The sequence below is a fragment of the Cervus elaphus genome, chromosome 15, assembly GCF_910594005.1.
Source record: "Cervus elaphus chromosome 15, mCerEla1.1, whole genome shotgun sequence".
Taxonomy (NCBI): domain Eukaryota; kingdom Metazoa; phylum Chordata; class Mammalia; order Artiodactyla; family Cervidae; genus Cervus; species Cervus elaphus.
In genome coordinates this window covers 68,810,336-68,832,076 of record NC_057829.1, presented here as the reverse complement: position 1 = coordinate 68,832,076, position 21,741 = coordinate 68,810,336, and the positions used below count along the sequence as shown (strand labels likewise).

At 41.2% G+C, this 21,741-nt stretch overlaps 1 protein-coding gene across 1 annotated transcript in view; it reads right to left on the bottom strand.

Moving 5' to 3' along the window:
• The window catches only part of SORCS3 (sortilin related VPS10 domain containing receptor 3), a 619,852-nt gene that overhangs the window by 30,737 nt on the left and 567,374 nt on the right, over positions 1 to 21,741 (bottom strand). Inside the window, exons 17-20 of the mRNA XM_043926232.1 lie at positions 13,080 to 13,193; positions 9,889 to 10,060; positions 7,316 to 7,502; positions 739 to 872 (exon numbers count right to left, since the gene is read on the bottom strand). Of these exons, the coding sequence (XP_043782167.1) occupies positions 739 to 872; positions 7,316 to 7,502; positions 9,889 to 10,060; positions 13,080 to 13,193 (607 nt within the window). The remainder of the gene's footprint in view (positions 1 to 738; positions 873 to 7,315; positions 7,503 to 9,888; positions 10,061 to 13,079; positions 13,194 to 21,741) is intronic.

The window sequence follows — 21,741 nt, the reverse complement described above, 5'->3', positions numbered from 1 at the left end:
AAAGATTAAAGGCAGGAGGAGAAGGGGATGACAGAGGATTAGATGGTTGGATGGCATCACTGACTCAATGGACATGAGTTTGAGTAAACTCTGGAAGTTGGTGATGGACAGGGAGGCCTGGGGTGCTGCAGTCTATGGGGTTGCAAAGTCAGACACAACTGAGTGACTGAACTGAACTGAAGTGACCTTCTCGATGTGTGTGTGTGTGTCTTAGTTGCTCAGTCATGTTCAACTCTTTGCGACCCATGGACTGTAACCTCCAGGTTCCTCTCTCCATGGGATTCTCCAGGCAAGAATGCTGGAATGTGTTTTCATGCCCTTCTCCAGGGGATTTTCCCAACCCAGGGATTGAACCCCGGTCACCTGCATTGCAGGCAGATTATTCACCATTAAATGACTTTTTTGATGTTATACACCCAATGAGTAGAAAGGCTAGGATAAAAAAAAAAAAAAAACAGAGCAAAATGAATATTAGAAAAATTGGTCAGAGGAGCGAGAACAACCAGGTTTGTATAATCTTTTCTTTCTTAGGATTATTTGAAGTTCTCTTTTTATAGCAATGAACTTGGTGTGGGAAGGTATGTCATATTCATCGCCATGGATTTCAAGCTTATCTGTTATTGCCCACATCCCCCTGTGATCTCAGCATCAAACAGAAGTTAGAATATGGGAACATCTAAGCAGATACCAATTAGAAAGGGTCAAATCTAAGCAGATACTAATTGATAAGGGCCAAACCTTTGTACTATTGCCGAACCACCAGAAATACATAAGAGTTCCCAGTTGGCTGGGCCATACAACTGCACTGATGTTGACCTCCTTATTTCTTATGGCAACAAATGGAACTCGGAGATGAACATGCTCCACAGGACCTAAGGGAACAAGGAGAACAATGTCAGTGTTTCTATTCCTGAAATAAACAAAAGCTCACCTTCCCAGAATCTTTATCTTTACCATCACCTATAATAAAACAACAATCGCAAACTCACAGATGTTGAGATGTGTGTGTATGTGTGTGTGTATGTGCTTGAAATGAAGCACTGCAAACAACAGGGAACTCAATTCGGGCTTCAGATTGAGTGACATCTGAACTCAACTTCCATCTGATGATCCCAACCACAAATGCTTATGAACCTCAAATCTAAGGACAAAGCTAGTTTACAGGACACTTAGCCAATAAATAGGAAGATAAAGAGCGATCTCTTGTATGTCTGCTGATTAGCCTGTATTGTGATTGGGGGTCGGTGCATTATATGGAGGCCTCTGCCATTATCCTCAATTGTTAATTGGTCCCATCTTGTTCAACAATCGGCCATTGTGCCTGTCATCTGCAAAACTCAGTGGGTGTCATTCAGAAGCTGGCAGGGCAGTATTATAAAAAGGAAAAAGCCTGTCTCCTTAAATCGAAGAGAAATAAATGCCAGGTTCCCAAATAATAATAATTTTAAAAGCTGTTTGCCAAAAGGTGACCAAACTCTTCTTTTTTGCTCCTCAGAAAACTGATGTAAGCAGTCTCAAGCTCTAAACTAGCAAGTAAGACAATAGATTGGAACCCATTCTATGCATAATAAGTGAGAATTTTAATTTAATTCATTTTCAAAATAATATGAGAGGAGGAAAACACTGAAGAAAAATGTTAATGAGTCAGCACTGCATTTGTGGGGCAGATATGTTATTTTTTTAACTCCGTGGGATTTTCTCCCCAGCCCTTACCCCTTTCTTTTTCGTTTTCTTTTTTTCCTCACCCACTTCCTTTCCTCCCTTTGCTCCCTTCCTCCACTTTTCCCTTTCTTACATCCTTTCTACTTCACCAGATCCAACTAAAATGTTCTGGTTATCTGCCCACACTTTGCTGGAACACATTTTCTAGTTTCTAACATGATAATGTTGAAGAGCTAAAGTAACTAAAGGTCACAGCTGTAGCAAGGACATCTCTTTATCCTTGGGACCTTGAGTTCTTCTCATGGGTGGGGCATTTTCCAGGCCACCAGGCCTTCACTAATGACATCCTTGGTTATTTTGGAGATGGCTCAGTTTAAAGGGCAGAAAGCAGAAAGATACTTTTTACTTCTGCTCCTATTTAATTTTAGCTGTATGACCTTTTCTTCTATTTTACAGAAAGTGAAAGTGAAGTCGCTCAGTCGTGTCCAACTCTTTGCAACCCCATGGACTGTAGCCTACCAGGCTCCTCTGTCCACAGAATTTCCGCAAGAGTACTGGAGTGGGTTGCCATTTCCTTCTCCAGGGGATCTCCCCAACCCAGAGATCGAACCCAGGTCTCCCGCATTGTAGGCAGACGCTTTACCGTCTGAGCCACAGGCTGTCACACGGTCCTTTGCCTTCCTTACAGAAATAAGAACATATGAAGTGATCTGGGGATATTAAAAGTATCACATAGCTAATTATGGGCTGACACTATTTCCACCACCACCACCACCACACTATCATGGCTCCTGTTTATCACTGGGTTAAAGTCTCTCTTACAAGACTGGGCATTATTGTGAATCACATTCGTACCTCCTGGTGTCATAGGTAAATTTATATCAGGAGAAAAGGTGTTTGGACAGGAACTGAGATCAGATGAGGAGATCAGCCAGACCTGCTTGCCACTGTCCAGATGGTATTTTTCTGAACAATCAACAAAGTATTCAAGAATCTGTGTATCTACAGTGTGAAAACACTCTCTGCTTGCAGCTCTCTCAGCTGACCCCAGGCATACAGCATTTCAAGATTTCTTCCAACAAATAATTTCAAACCTGTCACTTCAGATACACATTTGGCTAAAGGCTTAATTATTTTCAATTAGTAAGTCTGTTTAATTATTTTTGTATGGTTTGATTGTGGGCTAGAATTTAAACAATACAGGTGTGAGAAAATACTGGCTACTTTTCATTTCTTCACTCAATTTTAGGAGTTCATCTGGTTAAACTCTCTTTGCTGTTTGTGTTTTATTGATCTTTGTGGAAGAGAATATGGCAATGGGAAGGGTTCCCTGACCAGGCCATGTCCTCGGAGAGAGATGAGAAACCTGGGTCTTACTTTAACACCTCTGAGTCCTTCTTCATGCCCACATTCAGATTTCTCACTCTCCCTGGGATAGGAATAGAGTCCCTTTATCCTCAAGGTCAATGCTTCTATTTTGTTTTTTAATTGAAGTATAGTCGATTTACAATATTGCATTAGTTTCAGGTGTAAGCAAAGTGATTTAGTTATACATACATACATACCTACATACATACATATATTCTTTTTTCTATTCTAGGTTATTATAAGATATTGAATACAGTTCCCTGTGTTGTGCAGTAAATCCTTGTTGCTTACTTATCTTATATACAGTAGTGTGCATGTTATCACATACTTCTAATTTATCTCCACCCTATTCCCCTTTGGTAAACATAAGTTTATTTTCTATGTCTGTGAATCTGTTTCTGTCTTGTAAATAAGTTCATTTGAACTAATTTTTAGATAACGCTCCTATTCTTAGCTCTCTCCTTCAAAATGTGCAGAGCCCATCCTGCGGGCCAGCTCATGAGAAACCTGCACTTTTTCGACATTGCTATGATTCGCAGTACTGGACAGGCTTCTCAGTTTTCTGTTACGCAGACATCTCCACTCATCTAAGACTTACATTGTTGGGTATTTTGATGCCCTCAAATATAAAATGAGACCTCCTTCTCCCTACTGTGTCAGTCTCTCAGTCTTATTTGACTCCTTGTGACCTTATGGACTGTAGCCTGCCAGGCTCCTCTGCCCATGGAATCTTCCAGGCAAGAATACTGGAGTGGGGTGCCAATTGCTATTTCAGGAGATCTTCCCGATTCAGGGATTGAACCTGCGTCTCTTACGTTTCCTGCATTGCCAGGTGAGTTCTTTACCACTAGTGTCACCTGGGAAGTCCTCTTCTCACTAAATTCATGCCAAACACAAAAGGGGTGGAGCTTCCATGAATTAGAATACCATCAAGCACAGCCACATATATGCTAGTTTCAGGACAAGTACTTTGGGGTAAACATAATCTCAAGGAACAACACTAAACAGCTTTTTAGAGCAAAGAACCTGAGCCAGAAGCTCCAGGGTTCAACCTACAGATAAACCATGGACTGGAGAGAAGAGAGCTGGGAAGATTCAGAAGGGAATACAGGAAACTCCTAAAATCCTCACTGTCAAAGAGTGTTCTTTTTAATAAAAATCTAATAATCTGTGTGAGATTGGTTATTATGGGTGGCTAAGAGCTACTTTTGTTAGCTAATGGCCCAAGGTGAGGACAAGAGCAGTTTCCACTATAATAACTGTCTGATAAATGTAGCCATGATTGATTTGGAGGGAATTATGAGCACAATTAAAGTTTCAAGGAACATTTCCTCCTTCACGCACATAACCCACAATATAAACCTGTTCCTTGTTGTTGTTTTTTTTCCACTGAAGTACACTGGTTTTTGTGCCCAGCAGACAAGGTCCACTCTTGGGAGAATTAGGAACATGGGTGGGGCAGGTCTTTGGAACAGAGGAAAGTAAATTTGTTTTTAAAAAAGACCTGTGTGTAAGACTGGCCCTTTTCTGGCATAAGGGAACTTGGCTCTGAGAATGTTTCCAGTCAACAGCTAGCTGATAGGACTGGTTCACTCTGCCTAGAATTTTTTTTTTTTTTAAGGCAATAATATGGTTTATTCTAGGGCTTCCCTGCTGGTTCACATAGTAAAGAATCTGCCTGCAATGCAGGAGACCTGGGTTCGATCTCTGGGTCAGGAAGATCCCCTGGAGAAGGGAATGGCTGCCCATACCAGTATTTTTGCTGGAGAATTCTGTGGACAGAGGAGCTGGTAGACTACAGTCTATGGAGTGGCAAACAGTCGGATATGACTAAGAGACTAAGCGCACACACATACATGTTTATTCTGAAAAAAGTATTTTCCTCAGGAAGTCTGGAAATTTTGTGCACTAGGCAGAGGGTGGCTATCTGATCAGTCCTCAGTAGCAGCCACGACCACTGAGTTTGCAGTGAGCTTTCCTGGTAAACAGCCCTTCACACGTGTTGCTCTAACTCATTGCTGGAGGAATTATGCATGTCCTGTGGGACTCCACGGGAGAGGACTCTTGGAAATTTGCACTTCGTTTCCTACAGGCTTTGTCCCACAGGCCTTTTCTCTTTGTTGATCTCGCTCTGCTGATCAGTGTAATGAATCAAAGTCTGAAGTATGACTATATGCTGAGACTTACAAGTCCTTCCAGCAAATCACTAAATCTGGGAGAGGATGTCTTGGGGACCCTGACACATACACATAATCCAATTTGATTCTCAGAGCCTCACCATAATCTAAATATTATAGAAGAGGGATCACAAGTCTGTTAAGACTAAGAAAGTTGACAGATACTAAACATTTCACAAAAGGATATGATCAGTATTCAAATACAGGTCTTTTTTGCTCTAAACTTGGCTTGTAAACACCCTGCACACAACCCACCTGGGTTTCTGACTTGGTGCTGCTGGCACAGAAATATTATAGATGGTGTGGTGTGATTATCACCACTGGGCAATTGATGGCCCATTTCTAGCAGTGCTTTCCCTCCCTCACCGGAATATACACTCTACAAGGGTGGAGCCATCTTTCTATTACTGTCCCCAGTATCTAGCAATATATTAAGAACTCAACAAATAGTCATTGAATAAATTAGTGAATGACTGGATGTGTTATTTGTAATTCCTATTTACTACTGTTGCAAGAGACCTATGGAGCAAGGTGCCAGTTAGAATTAAGCCATTTTAAAACTGAAGTTCAGAAGATTCAGAGAAGAAGCCACTTATCCCATGGTCCAGTAGCTCGGTGTCCTTAAGGATATATCGTCCAGGTCTCTCTCCATGCACTTCCCTCATGGCTGCTGGTCCTTATACTATTAGTGTAACCAGAACGCTAGGAGACCAGCCAGGTCACTGTTTGCCAGGGACTTTTTAAGTGTAGGTTGTTTATATTTTTACTGAGTTGTTAATAGAAAAAGTGTCTCTTATGTTCACCTAGGTTCTTTTAAAGCATTTAATTTTCACCATATGTAGCATGTATGAGTGTGTGTACTCAATCGCTCAGTCATGTCTGAAACTTTGAGAGCCCATGGACTGCAGTCCGCCAGCCTCCTCTGTCCATGGGATTATTCTGGCAAGAACACTGGAGTTTTGTTGCAATTTCCCCCTCCAGGTGATCTTCCCAACCCAGGGATTGAAACTGCATCTCCTGTGACTCCTCCACTGGCGGGCAGATTCTTTACCACTGAGCCACCTGAGAAGACCATCAGATATAGCATAGCCTCTAAACTATTGTGGGGTATATAAGTAAAAACTACAGTAGTCCTTAGACCCATGATTATCACTATGAAGTATAGGAAACCAATAACAGTCCCAAAACAACATTTCCTTAACCCAACATTTTAAATCATATTTAAATTTATTTATTTCAATTTATCTAAGTCAAGTTCCAGGATAGCGAAGACACAAAATACACCCAGGACTAACACACTACTTTGGAACTTCAACTGTTTGGTTTGTTCCTTGGTGACTCAGACAGGAAAGAATCTGCCTGTGATGTGGGAGACTGGGGCTCAATCCCTGGGTCGAGAAGATCCCTTGAAGAAAGGAATGGCTACCCACTCCAGCATTCTTGCCTGGAAAATTCCATGGACAGAGAGCCTGATGGGCTACAGTCCCCGGGGCAACAAAGAGTCAGATACGACTGAGCGACTAACACTTCCACTTTTCAAGCAACAGCCAACAACCATGAAACAAATTCTAGGACAACAAAACTGTTGGGGAGTTCTAAGAATTATTTACATCTGGGATAAACTTGAAGTAACCTTGGGTGTAAGAATTAAGTTATTTTATGTGTTCAGTTCTACATTTAAAACAATTTGGGCATGTGTTTCTTTAATCTTTCTTTGGCTATTTCAACGGAGAGAACAATTTACTTTGATTTGTGCCGCCTTCTCTCAGAGTAGCTTGAAAATGAGCCTGTGGCTGGGAACCAGATGACTTCTCTCTTGCTCTATTTTAGCAGCCTCCAATGCAAGGGACTTTTACCTGAATATGTGTTTGCATGTGCACACTTATATCAGAACAGAGTGGAGTTGAAAAGGAGAGACTAGGTGGTAACATTTTCCAAACTTTCAAAATAGTCCGTCTACTTCAGCATCATGAAACACCAACACAGATGAACTCACATCTGTCATTTGTGGTAGTAGTCATACCAATTCCAGCTCAGTGAGGGATCTCAGGAAGTCTGAACAGAAGAAGTAGTCAACTGGGAGCAGAGGGGTGGCTCAAGCTACTTACAAACCACGTGCAGGAAGAGGACCGCTGTATCTGAGCCTAGGCTGTTCTCCGCATAGGCCGTCACCTGGAAGATGCCTGCACTCTTGTACACATGCTTGATGCCGTCCTCAATGGGACTGAAATTAGCGTAGGACACTGCAATCCCGTCCCCAAAGTCAAGCTGGATGTTTGTCCTTTGGAGATCACCCTGCAAAGGGGAATAGCAGCTGGCCTGGGCCCATTTGCATGGTCCAGCCCGACTCCTCTCTGATGCTTGGTCCGCTGCCTTCGGCATCACCCCTTGAGGCCTGAATCTCCCCCAAACACCCTCCTGAAACACTCTCAACACAAACATCAGACTCCTGTCTGATAGCTACTGGGCACTGCAAACAGGTACTATGGGTCTACTGTCCTTGTATGCCCAAACTCAGGTAGCCCGATGTGGCTGATATTAGCAATTACAGAGAAGGTGGAGCCTCTATGAAGCTCTGAAGTGGGGAAGCCAAGGGCGTCCCTCACGCTCTCATACACATTAATTGTTCCTCTCTTGTTTCATGATAATAATAGTAGTAGTAGTAACAGCTAACACTGATAAAACTTCTTTTCAGTTCCAAGCAATTAGTCCCCTCATAACTCTAAAATGTAGAAAGTATTACTGTTCCTATTTTAGAAATAAGGACAGAAATAAAGGAATTAGACCAAAGTCTCTGTAGCCAATAGTGGAAGAGCCAAGTTTTGAACCCAAGTAGTCTGGTGTCAATACTCTCAACCACCATGCTATTATTAAAATTTTCCTATTTTTTAGTATTTATCATTAGGTTCTAAGCATTATGCTAATCACTTAGCACATATTATATAATACCACCTTCAAAATAACTCTGTGAGATAGGATGATTATCTCCATTCTACAGATAAATACTGCGTAGCAGCTGAAAATATACCTGTGCTCTGTTGATCTTGGGCTTCCCTAAACTTGCCTAAGCCCCCTCTTCCCTGAAGCATTTTTTGACCATCTCAGCTCACAGGTATTTCTGCCTCAAGGGATGCCAAGAGCCACCTAGGTCCACCTGAGGTGGTGATGTCAGTGGTTTAGTTGAGTGCATCTTACCACCATCCCAAGTTGATTCTTAGCTACCTAAGAGCTGATACTGAACCCCACCCTTTCTTGGACTTCATTGTACTTCTGTACATTGTCCTTTCTTGTACTCCATCCCATTTGATTGGGCTGACACTTTGGATAAATTCAACTGAACCTAACCATAAGATAAGGGTTCTAGATGAAAAAGAAGAATCAAGTTTCTCTGGTTATTTACAAAGATTGTTGATGGAGAAGAAAAAAGAAAAATGCATCATTTTGGAATGATGAGCCAATTCTCCTGCCCAGTGAATGTGCATTCATCACACTTTCACTGTCTCTTCCCCCGTGGCAACTCAGATGTGTGTAAAATACTGATAGGTGCTACCTTGCCCCCAACACAATGTCAACTACCCTTGAGTTTATGAATATAAATTAAAGTGGAAATGAACTGAAGGCAATTCAAATGGATAAGATCATGGCTCTTCACATCCATTCAAGAGAAGGTTTTAATAGAGCTGATCCTGGAAACTCCCTAGTGGGAATGTGATAATGACCTCCTCTAAATATTAAAGTTCTTTAACTTAAGCACCCAGTGTGGATGAAGGCTAAAGAATCTGCCAACCCAGGATAAGGAGCCCTCACTGTCCTGTCCAGTGTGGGCCAGACTTTAAAGATCTCTAAAGTATTCACAGTTGGGGGGTGAGGGGGTAGAGAAACACTCCTGGCCTGCTTTGGTCTCTTTCCAAGATCTCAAGAGCACACAGTAATTTGCATTTAAATATAGATGGCTTTGTAAATCAGGCAAACTTCCTTGCCCCAGTGCCTCAGCAAGGAGTGCCTGAAAACTCCCCTGGTTTGGAAACAGATGAAACAGCTCATATAGAAAGCAAAGACGCATACAGCAGAGCTATTCTATCCTGAATGAATGAATACAGTCTGGTTTTGCTCCCCAGACTGCAAATGACCTAAAAAGTGAACTAATGGAGCAGGCAGCTGATGGAAAGTCAACTCATATGACATTCTTTAGAAAAATAAGTTTAGAGGATTGGGATCACCCTCCCCCATCCTCACACTCATACTTTCAAGACTCTCTAGAAGTCTTGTGGGCTTTTCTAATTAGTGGGGTTAAGGGTAAAAGAAAAAAATAAGGATCCTGGAACAAACAGGAGAAATGTGAATTCCATTCTGGCAATGTTTATAGTATACAGTCTAATGATAATGAAGAGTCTTTCAACGGTGCAGGCCCTAAAGGGGTACCTCAAAGAATATATTCAGATCTGCACCTGCTCAGAGACAAGGGGTCCCCCTTCGGCCTAGGTCTGTATTGTGGGATGAAGGGAACTGGGTCCCTAAACATCCCAAGCCCTCTTTTACCCCTGCCATCTTATCACACAAGTGTTGCCTCTCACCATTGACTTTGATTTAAGGACTAGTGGGAACACAAGATCTTTCTTCCCTTCCCATCTGGATGTGGGAAATGACCCGTTTGTGAGTTCTGACCTCAGAGCTCCCCTACCTCCTCCATGAGGATGATGAAGGTTGCATTGTGTCCCTGCTCCGCCACCAGGCGCCCATCGGTCGTCACCACGTGGAGGCCATGAGGGGCTTTTCCAGGGCACATCTGGGCCTTGGCGGTGTACTTCTCCCTCAGGCCATCTGTGCAGTTGTTGGACACTATTCGCCGGTACCTAAAGGGTATTGATCATTGTCAGTGGTGTGGTTTATCACATGTATGTGTGCTCGTGTGAAGCACGTATGGTAGAGTGTGCAAGAAAGCAAGAGTGAGACAGAGATTCCACACAGTTGCACCTGACATCTGAGTCCCAGAGAAGACAGCCATTTAGGAAGCTAAACAAATGTTGAGAAGCCGCTATCCCTTCATCTCAGGAAGAGCAGCTCTTTAAACACTATTATCAATCCTACCTGGTGAACCACGGATCAGATCAGTGTCTAAACCAGCCAAGAAAAATCAATATCTGACTCACGCACGAGGCAGGAGGTGGCAAATCCACTGGTCTAGGGAAGCAAGAAAGCGTGTTCTTCTCCCTGTGAGGGAGACACTTGTTCCTACCTCCCTGAGGCCAGAAAGCAGCTAGAAGATCAGCCTTCTTCTAACTCTGATTACTCAGAAAGCCTCTTCCTGTCTTCCCTTGACCCCCAGGACACCATCGCATCCCCTAACGCCTACCAGTTCTTACTCTGGAGCCACTGGACTCTTTTATAGCAGATTTTCTCTCCTTGCTAATATTTCATTTCCCATTCATCACTAACACCAGACCAGAAGCACAAGTGTGAAACTCCTGTTTGATCCTGCTGTGGTAAAACTGTCTCAGAGAAGAAGCTGGCATGGGAAAATCTCCCCATAAACAGTGACCTTTTAAGAGAAGAGCATCTTTGGGCATGGTGATAACGTGTCATCTCTCTTGACCCAAGCACGTGAAGCCAAGGCGAGAGCTTGCCCACAGCCCTGACCTGCATGACGGACTTTATTTCCAGGCATATCACTATCTGTAAAGCTGCATAAAATCAATATTCTGGTAAAACCATGTAAAATAAATGCACCACAGACACCACTACCACCTTCATCGTCATCATCACATTACATCTTCTTCCACTCTACGTGTCAGCAGTAATTAACCAGTCTAACCATGTTGCCTTCTTCTGGTGGCCTTGAACAAACCAAATTTCTATATGAATGATATTGGTCCTCCACTGTACCTGATATTGTGTCTCTCCCTGACCCCCACATACTGCTGAACTACTAGCCCAACATCTTCATCAGATCTCAAGAGGATGTCAAGCAAATGTTATATGTAGTTACTGCTAATGTGAACTTATAATATATCCTCTTATAGACACATATTATTTTAATCGTCAACTGAGTTCACAGTGGGTCCAGAGCTGCCCTGTCTAATATGCTCATCACTTTTCACCCGTGGCTACTCAGCACTTAAAATGTGGTTAGTTGTGCTCGTTGAAATGATCAGAATGTATAGTTAAATAAAATATATTATTAAATTAATTTCACTTAAAAATATTTTTCAGTGTGGATATTAGAAATTTTTAAGTTATATATGTGGTTCATAGTAGAGTTCTTTCAATCAGTACTGGTCTATATAATCAAATATTTGTAATCTATAGCTTCTTGCTGACCTTTATTCATTTAGAATACCCTGAGTTTTACCTGTGATAGACATTTTGGAGGATGTCACATCTTAATGTACACTTCATATCATCGACTCTTGCTCTTTAACTATGGCCAGCTGGTGGATGATTTGTAATAGAAGCCAACATTTAAATAACCTAGAGGTATGTGTAGGCATTTTTAGAGACTCTTTAAAAAAAAAAAAAAGAGTAGTTTTTCCCTTTTATCTTCTTGATTTATTTGTTTGGCTGTTAGCAGTTTTGGCACACGGAACTTGCTTAAAATTGGGTCCATGTATCACATGATCATACCAGAAGCCCTAATGCAATTACCTTCTTGTTATGTCCAGGTGTGCTCTGGCTGAGCCCTGGCCTAGCTGGTCATATATGCCTGTTACATTTCTCTTCCTCAAACTTCAGAGCACTTTATTCTCCAACACCTCATGTCTTTAAATTTCACTCTGCAGGATCTGTAGTTTGAGTGACTTAACTCCCAAGACAGTCATCTACAATAAAATTACATTAACAGTGCTTAAACCTCAGCTCAGATCCCAAGAATAGCTCCCTAAGAACCAAATATTTGGCTAAAATACTGTATACTTCTCAGAGTATCTCAAGCCACCTGATACATCTCTTCCATCATGGTTTTTCTTCTCTCTAGACATCAGTTATGCAGGTAGTACTCTGGCCACTATTTTACAAAGAGGTAAAGCAAAAATACTGAGATGGTAAGTAACTTGTGTGAGACGTTAGAAGATCCAGCCAGTGGAAGAGTTGAGACTGGATTCTAGTCCCTTGTTACTCAAAGATGAGTGCTGGGAGCAGCAAAGACAACAATGTGTTGGAGTTTGTTGAAATAAAGAATCTCAATGCCACTGTAGGTCACCTAAATTAGGAGCTGCCTTTTAACAAGATCCCCAGGTGATTCATAGCACATAAAAATTGTAAAAACACTGTTTTCAGCCACCAATCTGCTTTCCAAATCTGTACTTGGTCATGGAAATGGTAAAGTAAAGGGGAAAGACAACAAATCATGGAAAATCTTTTTTCAGGCATCTGAGGAAGTAATAAGTAACAAAAAGAGAAACATACATAATTTGACAATTACAGAAAGTGTGTCTTGAGCTTCTTATTCCAGGAGTTCCCAGGATGGGACTTTGACTTTCCATTCTGTTTCCATCATTGGTCCACAAGAGCTTCAGCTCATCTATCACTAAAGAGCACTATAATATCTGCACACCACTTGTGTTAATTTATTTCCATAAGGTTCTGGAAAACATGGTGGCATCTCTTTCCAGAAGAGAAGACCTGACTAAAATAACAGCTATGATATTTCAGAGGCAAATAGCAAAAGGTATTGAAATCTGGGTAATGAGAAATCTCTTCTATGTTCAAAAAAGGTCTCAGCTAAAGAACCCCTCGACTTTCTTCAGAAGCCACCTCCTATAAACAGATTCTCTCTATGTTCTTTCTTGCTTCAGTAGCAATGCTCCTCTGATTCCAACTTAGTGAATAGTGAAATAGGAAGACAGTGAGCGGGGTTCCTTCAGGTAAATTACTTACCCAGTACTGTTAAAGTAGCTTTGACCAAGGCTGCAGTCCTTAGATGGAGATGCTGGATTGTACCAGAAAGCAGGGACACACTGGCTCTCTCCATGTCTCTCATAGCCATAGTCACTGTCCGGAAAATAAACATTGAATACTGCTATAGATGCACAAATGTGAAAATACCCACAAACACATATAAACACAAATATATCTCTCTAACCATCCCCAAAGCCAAACACATTCTTTAAATATTCCCAGTCGGGGCAAAATTCATGCTTTGAAAACAGAGTTTCAGACTCAGTCATTTGGAGTCCAGTGTACAGAAGACATAGTGGATTAGCAAATGGAGAGTCCAGGTTTAAAAAGGTATGAATGTGTAAGGTACGCTAGGTTGGGTGGGTGTGAGGGATGTCATAAGCTTAAAAGAGTATTTTGGGTCACAGTGGATTTACTGAAATAAACGGATGACAATCAAGAAGATGATTTTAAAAGTAAAGATTTATTTATGTGATATGGTTCCACACATTATTCCAAAATGGACTTCACTGATTTTATCTTCATTTTTTCTGGAAATTCTCTCTCAAACACATATACACATTTGCATTCACATTCAAACTTTCCCCAACTATTTATAACACAAGCCTCCTGTTTCCTTTAGGAAACAAACAAATAAAAAATCCACAAAAGTTAGACTGTAGCTCTTCCTCATGTTTTTGTAAAACCTGAGCCATAATAAAATGAAGAAAGGTCGGGTATGATCCCCTTCTTCCCTCAGCACTCCAAAATGAGGGAGTCACAGACCAGTGTGTGGTGGGAGAGGAGGGCTCCCACTGGAAATGTAAATGGTGTTGCCTTACTTCTTGAGGTTTTATAAAACCCCCAGAATTGTAAATGCCAAGGTAGAAAAAGAGTAAGAAAGTAGGCATTATTGCTCTTACAACCAGCCCCAGGTCACTGAAGGTGGCTTCACTTGGCAGAAATCATGCCTTTCTAAGTCAAGCATCCAAGGGTTTCCTGAAACCCACAGACATGGCAGACAATCTGGACCTCTGAATGTCGATTCACTGAGTGTTAATGAAACACGCAACAACAGGAAAATAACTCTTTCCTGACTCATTCCCCCTTTCTTTTTCTACTCCCATATTCTTTGAGACATGATTTAATTAAAGATCAATGAAAATAGAGGCAAATTGTCTATGCGGGCAACTAGGATAGGAATGAAAGGAAGAGAGGAAGAAAAGTTTAATTCTGCATTTATTTATTACATATGTGCCCTGTCCTGTGAAAGAAGGGCCATCATTCCTATTCTCAAGGGGTTTTCAGTCTTTTGGAGAGAGGAAGACACCATGACTCCAATCCAAAAAAAGAACAGAGGAATACAGTCTGAAGCAGAGTACAGTGTAATACAGTATGAAGCAGTACAGTTTAGAAGTACCAGTTGACGGATGAGATTATATAAATATCTGCTGGGTTTGATCCCACCCTACTTCTCACAACCTCCCTCCAGACCAAACTCAAACCAATCTTTCAACCTTCTTTGTCTTTGTATTTGGTATTCCCCAGAGCTTTTGAAGCACTCTACCCTTTTCTGTATTAGCCAGTTTCCTAAGCATCATTCAATAGCTATGCCTGATGAAGCCATCCTTGCTTTCTAAGACCAAATCTTTGTGGCTCCACCATTTTGGGAAACACCAAGGCTAAAAAAGGGCAGTTACTTCTGTTGGTTTTGTTCAGCAATATTAGGGTCTAGAAAAGGACACTGCAGGTCTTGAACAAATATTTAGTGGGTGAATGGTACTCTCATTGCATTTTTTGGAGAAGGCAATGGCAACCCACTCCAGTATCCTTGCCTGGAAAATCCCATGGACGGAGGAGCCTGGTAGGCTGCAGTCCATGGGGTCGCTAAGAGTCGGACACGACTGAGCAACTTCACTTTCACTTTTCACTTTCATGCATTGGAGAAGGAAATGGCAACCCACTCCAGTGTTCTTGCCTGGAGAATCCCAGGGATGGGGGAGCCTGATGGGCTGCTATCTATGGGGTCGTACAGAGTCGGACATGACTGAAGCGACTTAACAGCAGCAGAAGCACTGCATTTTTAAATAATCACACTAATTATCCCATTGCATTGGTCTATTTCTGCAGGGAGACTGTGAGCCCATGGTTAACTTCCCAGTGTGTACCACAGAGCATCCCAGGAGCGCAAAACATGCCTGCGGAGTGAGTGTGAGCTGGAGTCATTGCAGATGGCCACACAGAAAGGTGACGCTCAAGACCAGCTTCAATAAGGTGAGTTTAAATGAAACTGGAAGAAAAGGAGAATGGGACATGTTTGTCAAGGTAATCTTTTGCCATGCCTCCCAATTAATGATTGAGGATCTTCCCCCTGAGAGTTCATATGGACTTAGTATTGTACCAGCTGCTAACAGCCCATGAAAGCCTACTTAAAATTCCAGGAACTTTGTGAGTTAGTTAAGGTTGTTAAACAGAGTTTAAATAATGATTTAAAATGTATACAAAATTTTTACTTATATTCAAAAGATAATACCTAAAACACAGAAATTCCCCAAAACCACAGAAATTCCCCATTATTATGCTGCATTTATTATTACTCTATGCAATAAATACTACATGTAAAATGACATGATATAATCATTAGATGCTCTTGAAGTCATTTATGTCTGTGTACCCATGTATAGTAGAAATACATGTTGTGTTTCCTAATTCTTCATTCAGTGATGTCATGTTGGCAACATGAAATCGTATATCATGGGGATATTTACAGCAATCACCAATCACTACTAATAAGGGCTTATTCACTTCTTTGTTCCTGAGAAAACTGAAAGTGAAAGTCACCCAGTTGTGTCCAACTCTTTGTGACCCCATGGACTACACAGTCCCTGGAATTCTCCAGGCCAGAATACTGGAGTGGGTAGCCTTTCCCTTCTTCAGGGGATCTCCACAACCCGGGGATCAAACCCAAGTCTTCTGCATTGCAGGTGGATTCTTCACCAGCTGAGCCACAAGGGAAGCCAAGAATACTGGAGTGGGTAGGCTATCCCTTCTCCAGAGGATCGTCCCGACCCAGGAATCGAACCTGGGTCTCCTGTATTGCAGGCGACTTCTTTACCAACTGAGCTATCAGGGAAGCCCAGAGAGCCAGTAGTTAAATATTTTCCAGCACAGTACTGAATATCTGATTTCAAAGTATTATTTACCTGTAGAAGGAGTTGGGCTGTAATGAGCCTGCACTACTAGTAAATCCCCTGATAGCTTTATGCAGTAAATCTATTGAATGTCCTGTTAATCCCAGAAATATTTGTAATTTTCGAAGGAAGGGTGCTCTCCAAAGCAGCTTTATGAGGGAGAGAAATGTCATATGCCCCTTGCTCAGTGTAACCATCTTTAGCAGTAATGTTCAGCTCTACTACCTGTTAGTGATTCAGTAATTAAAGAAGGCACATCAGCCATGCTGCTTTGCCCCAAAGAGAAAAAGCACCGCATTAATATTTAATAACATTAATGGAAACATCACTAGCTGCCCCCAAGCTGTAGGCTTCTTCATTACCTTCTGCTAAACGTATACTATTGAATAAAATCTCTCATCCTGTCCAAGTCCCCTCCCAGCTCTGAAGTTTTTATGATTTCAGCAAATAAGCAGGGCCAGCTGCTGCTCCAGCTTCCTGGGGAAAGGTGTTTTTCTCTTGAATTGTGACATTTGGAGAGAATGTACCAGAAAGTTCGATTTGCCTCAGGGAAGGAAGCTGCCACAGCTTCTGCAAACACACAGGTAGTTTTCTTTAAGAAGTAAGTCACCTCTGTGTCTTCTTTGACTGTAAATGGGTTGAGAACTTCTAAAAGTTTAGGGAAAAATTGTCCATTTCCAGGGGTGTGTGTGTCCTCAAAATCCCACCCAGAGAGAAGCCTCAGACAATCCTGAGAGGGGATAGATAAGGAAAGGCTCAGAAACCAAAAAGTTTCTGCATGTCAGAAAAGGAAGGGACATTAGTATTACTTGGGTTCAATCCCCTCAGTTCACAGAATGAAAAGGAGAAGAAAAAGAAAAAATGACTTGTTAAAGATTGTACACAGCTGTTGGGATGTCAACCAAAGGTGATAACTGAGATTTCTGATCCCTGGCTTGCCATTAGTATAAGCCCATGAAATACGCATTTAATCATCAGTCCAGTTCAGTCGCTCAGTAACGTCTGACTCTTTGTGACCCTGTGAACCACAGCACACCAGGCTTCCCTGTCCATCATCAACTCCCAGAGTTTACTCAAACTCATGTCCATCGAGTTGGTGATACCATCCAACCATCTCATCCCCTGTCATCCCCTTCTCCTCCTGCCTTCAATATTTCCCAGCATCAGGGTCTTTTCCAATGAGTCAGTTCCTCACATCAGGTGGCCAAAGTATTGGAGTTTCAGCTTCAGCATCAGCCCTTCCAATGAATATTCAGGACTGATTTCCTTTAGGATGGACTGGTTGGATCTCCTTATTGTCCAAGGGACTCTCAAGAATCTTTTCCAACACCACAGTTCAAAAGCATCAATTTTTCAGCAGTCAGCTTTCTTTATGGTCCAACTCTCACATCCATACATGACTACTGGGAAAACCATAGCTTTGACTATGTGGACCTTTGTCAGTAAAGTAATGTCTCTGCTTTTTAAAATGCTGTCTAGCTTGGTCATAGCTTTTCTTCCAAGGAGTAAGTGTCTTTTAATTTCATGGCTGCAGTCACTATCTGAAGTGATTTTGGAGCCCAAGAAAATAAAGTCTGTCGCTGTTACCATTGTTTCCCCATCTGTTAGCCATCAAGTGATGGGACTGAATGCCAAGATCTTAGTTTTTTGACTATTGAGTTTTAAGCCAGCTTTGAGACCCGATGTCATTCCGAGCCCCTTGGAGCTGGCCAAGAAGTCATGGTCTCTGCTGGCCCAGGGGTAGGCAGTATCCTACTCTCAGACCATGCACAGTCCCATCAAGACTCACTGATCCCAGTTCTTCCAGTCTCCCATTTGGGATTCAAGGCTCTAGGATGAGTGTTCACAGATGTCTCTGTCTCATTTTAGGAGACATTAGAGTGCGATCGATTTGGGATCAGATAGAGGTTTTTAGCAGACACAGCATGAACACTCAGCAAAGAAAAGCAATCACAACAAAAACAATGGACTAATAATAAACAAATCATCATTTTGTAAGGCATAAGCCTAAATGCAGCATAGAAATAGAAAGATAATTATATCCAAACTATTTCAGAAATGGTTTGAAAAGCCAAACAATCATGGCTCAAGTATTTCTCCTAATCTAACACCAAGCTACCTATCTGCCCTTACCCCTCTATGCATCAACAGCCTTCGTATAACTGCTTTCTTAGATATGCTGCTCATTTTCCTCATACTTACTTAGCAGCAAGTCTATATAGCTCCATCACCACCTCCTGCAGGAAGCCTTCTCTCATTACTCCAGTCCTTAGTGGGCTCTTTGTTCTGAATACTCCCAATACTTTCAGGTAGGACCAATGCTGTCCTAAAGAACTTTTTGTCTGTTCTATCCAATATGGTAATCACTAGCCACATGTGACCATTAAGCACCCAATATGTGGCTAACTGAAGAAATGAATGCTTCGCTGTTTTTAATTTTAATGCAAATAACCACATGTAGCTAGTGGATACTATACTGTACAGCATAGGTCTGGATCATGAAATTCAACACACAATTATACTCTTTATTATTTGCTGTCATGCTTTCTTTGCCTCCAATAACTCTGGTTTATACATCTTTGATTTTTCTACAATGTGTTGTCTATAGAAAAAATACAATTGATTGGACTCTATATGCAGAATAATAAGGTTGAGTGGATTTCAGACATCCCTGAATTTATGTACAATGGCATATCCAAGTCTCTTCCCCTCACTCGTCTACATTACCACCTGATAAACACACTCTGTGGATCTGGAGCCATATTGGATATGGAAGATAACTACTAAGACATACTGAGACTTAGGACTCTGGAGTCCGACTATTATAATCTTGAGTAAATATGCTAACATTTTTTTGTATCTCCAGCTCTTCACCTATAAAATGCCTAAAATAACAGACTCTCCTTCTGGTTGAGAGATTAAGTGAGATTATCCATCTAAAAATCTTGGCATATAGTAGATGCTCAGCAAAACTACTGCTGAGTAAGTGGTTGGATGAGTGAGTAATAAAAGAATAGCTAGGCATAATTTCTAGTCCACACTGGTTTCTCACTGAACAAATGCACTTGGACCTCCCGGGGGTCAACTACTTCCTAGGAGACTCCATAAGACTTGAGAGGAGACCTCTTACTCTCCCTTTTCTAACGACCCACTAGTCTGCTTATTTCTCAGGGAGGATTTGCCCCTGGCCCCTCACCAGTGCCATGATGCAGGATGCTTCAGAGTGGTTCTCTACAGTAAACCTGAGACTGGGGGATTTATGAGTCTATTAAGCAGAAATATCCATATTTATGTAAAATGCATACTTATTACTGATACCCACTCTGCATAGAAGAGTGAGAGTAGCAAAAGTCAATGAAAAGTGAAAGCCTTAGTCGCTCAGTCATGTCTGATTCTTTGACATCCCAGGAACTGTAGCCTTCCAGGCCCCCCTGTCCATGGAATGTCCCAGGCAAGAATTTTGGAATGGGAAGTCATTTCCTTCTCCAGGGGATCTTCCTAATCCAGGGATCGAACCCAGGTAATGGTTCCCTACAAATAGCTGCATCTGAGAATCTATAAAGCCTTTCTTCTTCAAGTAGAGAAGGGCTACAAGTGGAAAATACCTTTGCTTTGTGAATCCAGGCTGCACTCCTTAAATTTTTTTACCAGAATCAAGGCATTTAATCCATCCTCCCAAGTCTCCATTCCCTGCTGTCTCTGAGATTTAAAAGTTGCCTGGACCAGTCCAATGAGCATTACCTGATCTGATTTAGGGAAACAACTAGGCAGAATGTGCAGAACGGCATATACTAACCAAGTTGGGCTTTTCATATTTCTCAGCTAACAACTTCTGGTAGGAAGGAGCCATGAGAAGGAAGCAGGACTAGGAAACTATTGCCATTCATGGATTTTCCAGCACAATCATTAACGACAGACAAACTGTTTTTGATGGAAAAACTATATTTATGACTAATACACTTACTGAAGTTGACTTAAAAAGAAAAAATAAATACTCAGCCCCTTGTCCAAGACATCATCATAACAGCAAAAAAAAAAATCCCATGAATTTCAGAAGTCAAACTTTCCTTGCCTAAATACTTTATTAGGTCATATGATTTTTTTTCTTTTTGGCTTTTTTTCTCAGATTGTGACAACTAAGCCAGCCTCAAGTCTTGTGTGTGTGTTTGTCCTACCTCAGACTCAAGTTCTTCTATTTTCTTTTTAATATGAGGCATGATACCACTGTTTACTGCAGCATTATTTACAATAGCTAGAACATGGAAGCAACCTAGATGTCCATCTACAGATGAACGGAAAAAGAAGTTGTGATACATATACACAATGGAATATTACTCAGCCTTAAAAAGGAACACATTTCAGTCAGTTCTGATGAGATGGGTGAGCCTAGAATCTATTATACATAGTGAAGTGAGTCAGAAAGATAAAGATAAATATCGTATTCTAACACATATATATACAGAATCTAGAAGAACAGTACTGAAGAACTTATTTACAGGGCGGCAATGGAGAAACAGACATAGAAAATAGACTTACGGACATGGGGAGAGGGGAGGAGAGGGTGAGACGTATGGAAAGAGTAATATGGAAACTTACATTACCGTGTGTAAAATAGATAGCCAACGGGAATTTGGTGTATGGCTCAGGAAACTCAAACAGGAGCTCTGTATCAACCTAGAGGGGTGGGATGGGGAGGGAGATGGGAGGTTCAAAAGGGAGGGGATATATGCATACCTATGGCTGATTCATGTTGAGGTTTGACAGAAAACAACAAAATTCTGTAAAGCAATTATCCTTCAATAAAAAAATAAATTTAAAAAATGAGGCATGATTGGCTATAGAAAGGCAAACATATCATATCTTATATATCTCCTCTTAGAATTCTATAAAGTCTTCCGGAATGCCATATACTTATTACAATTCTAATTATTGTTGTTTAGTTGCTAAGTCAAGTCTGACTCTTTTGCAACTCCATGGCTTTACAATTCTAGTACCAATGGCCTAAACTATTTGATTTGGCATTGGTTTCGAGTTAATGGCACATTCTATATTAAACATCATCACCAGCAGTTAACCTAGATCATTTGAGGATGAGTTTTAATTTTAGAATAACCAAATTTGGGGACTCTTTTATTTCTTTGGAAAAATAAAGTAAATCTAAAATAACAAAGACTTGTTTGATTTATTGAGAAATGGCATAACATAGAGAAGAGAATGTGGAATTTGGCTAGATTTGCTTTTGCTCCTCATCTCTTTCTCTCCAAGATTATGTGATCTCAGTCAAGTAATTTATATTCCAGATGCTAATTTTCTTCTCATTAAAATATCATAGTAATGACACTGACATTACAGTGTGTTAGGTCCAGGTGGTATTTGCATTGGCAAGCTGAGAACCATAGAGCAAGGGCTTCCTTCCTCCACTTCTTCACTTATAGATGCATTTTGACAGCAGTTTCCAAAGAAGCATTTAG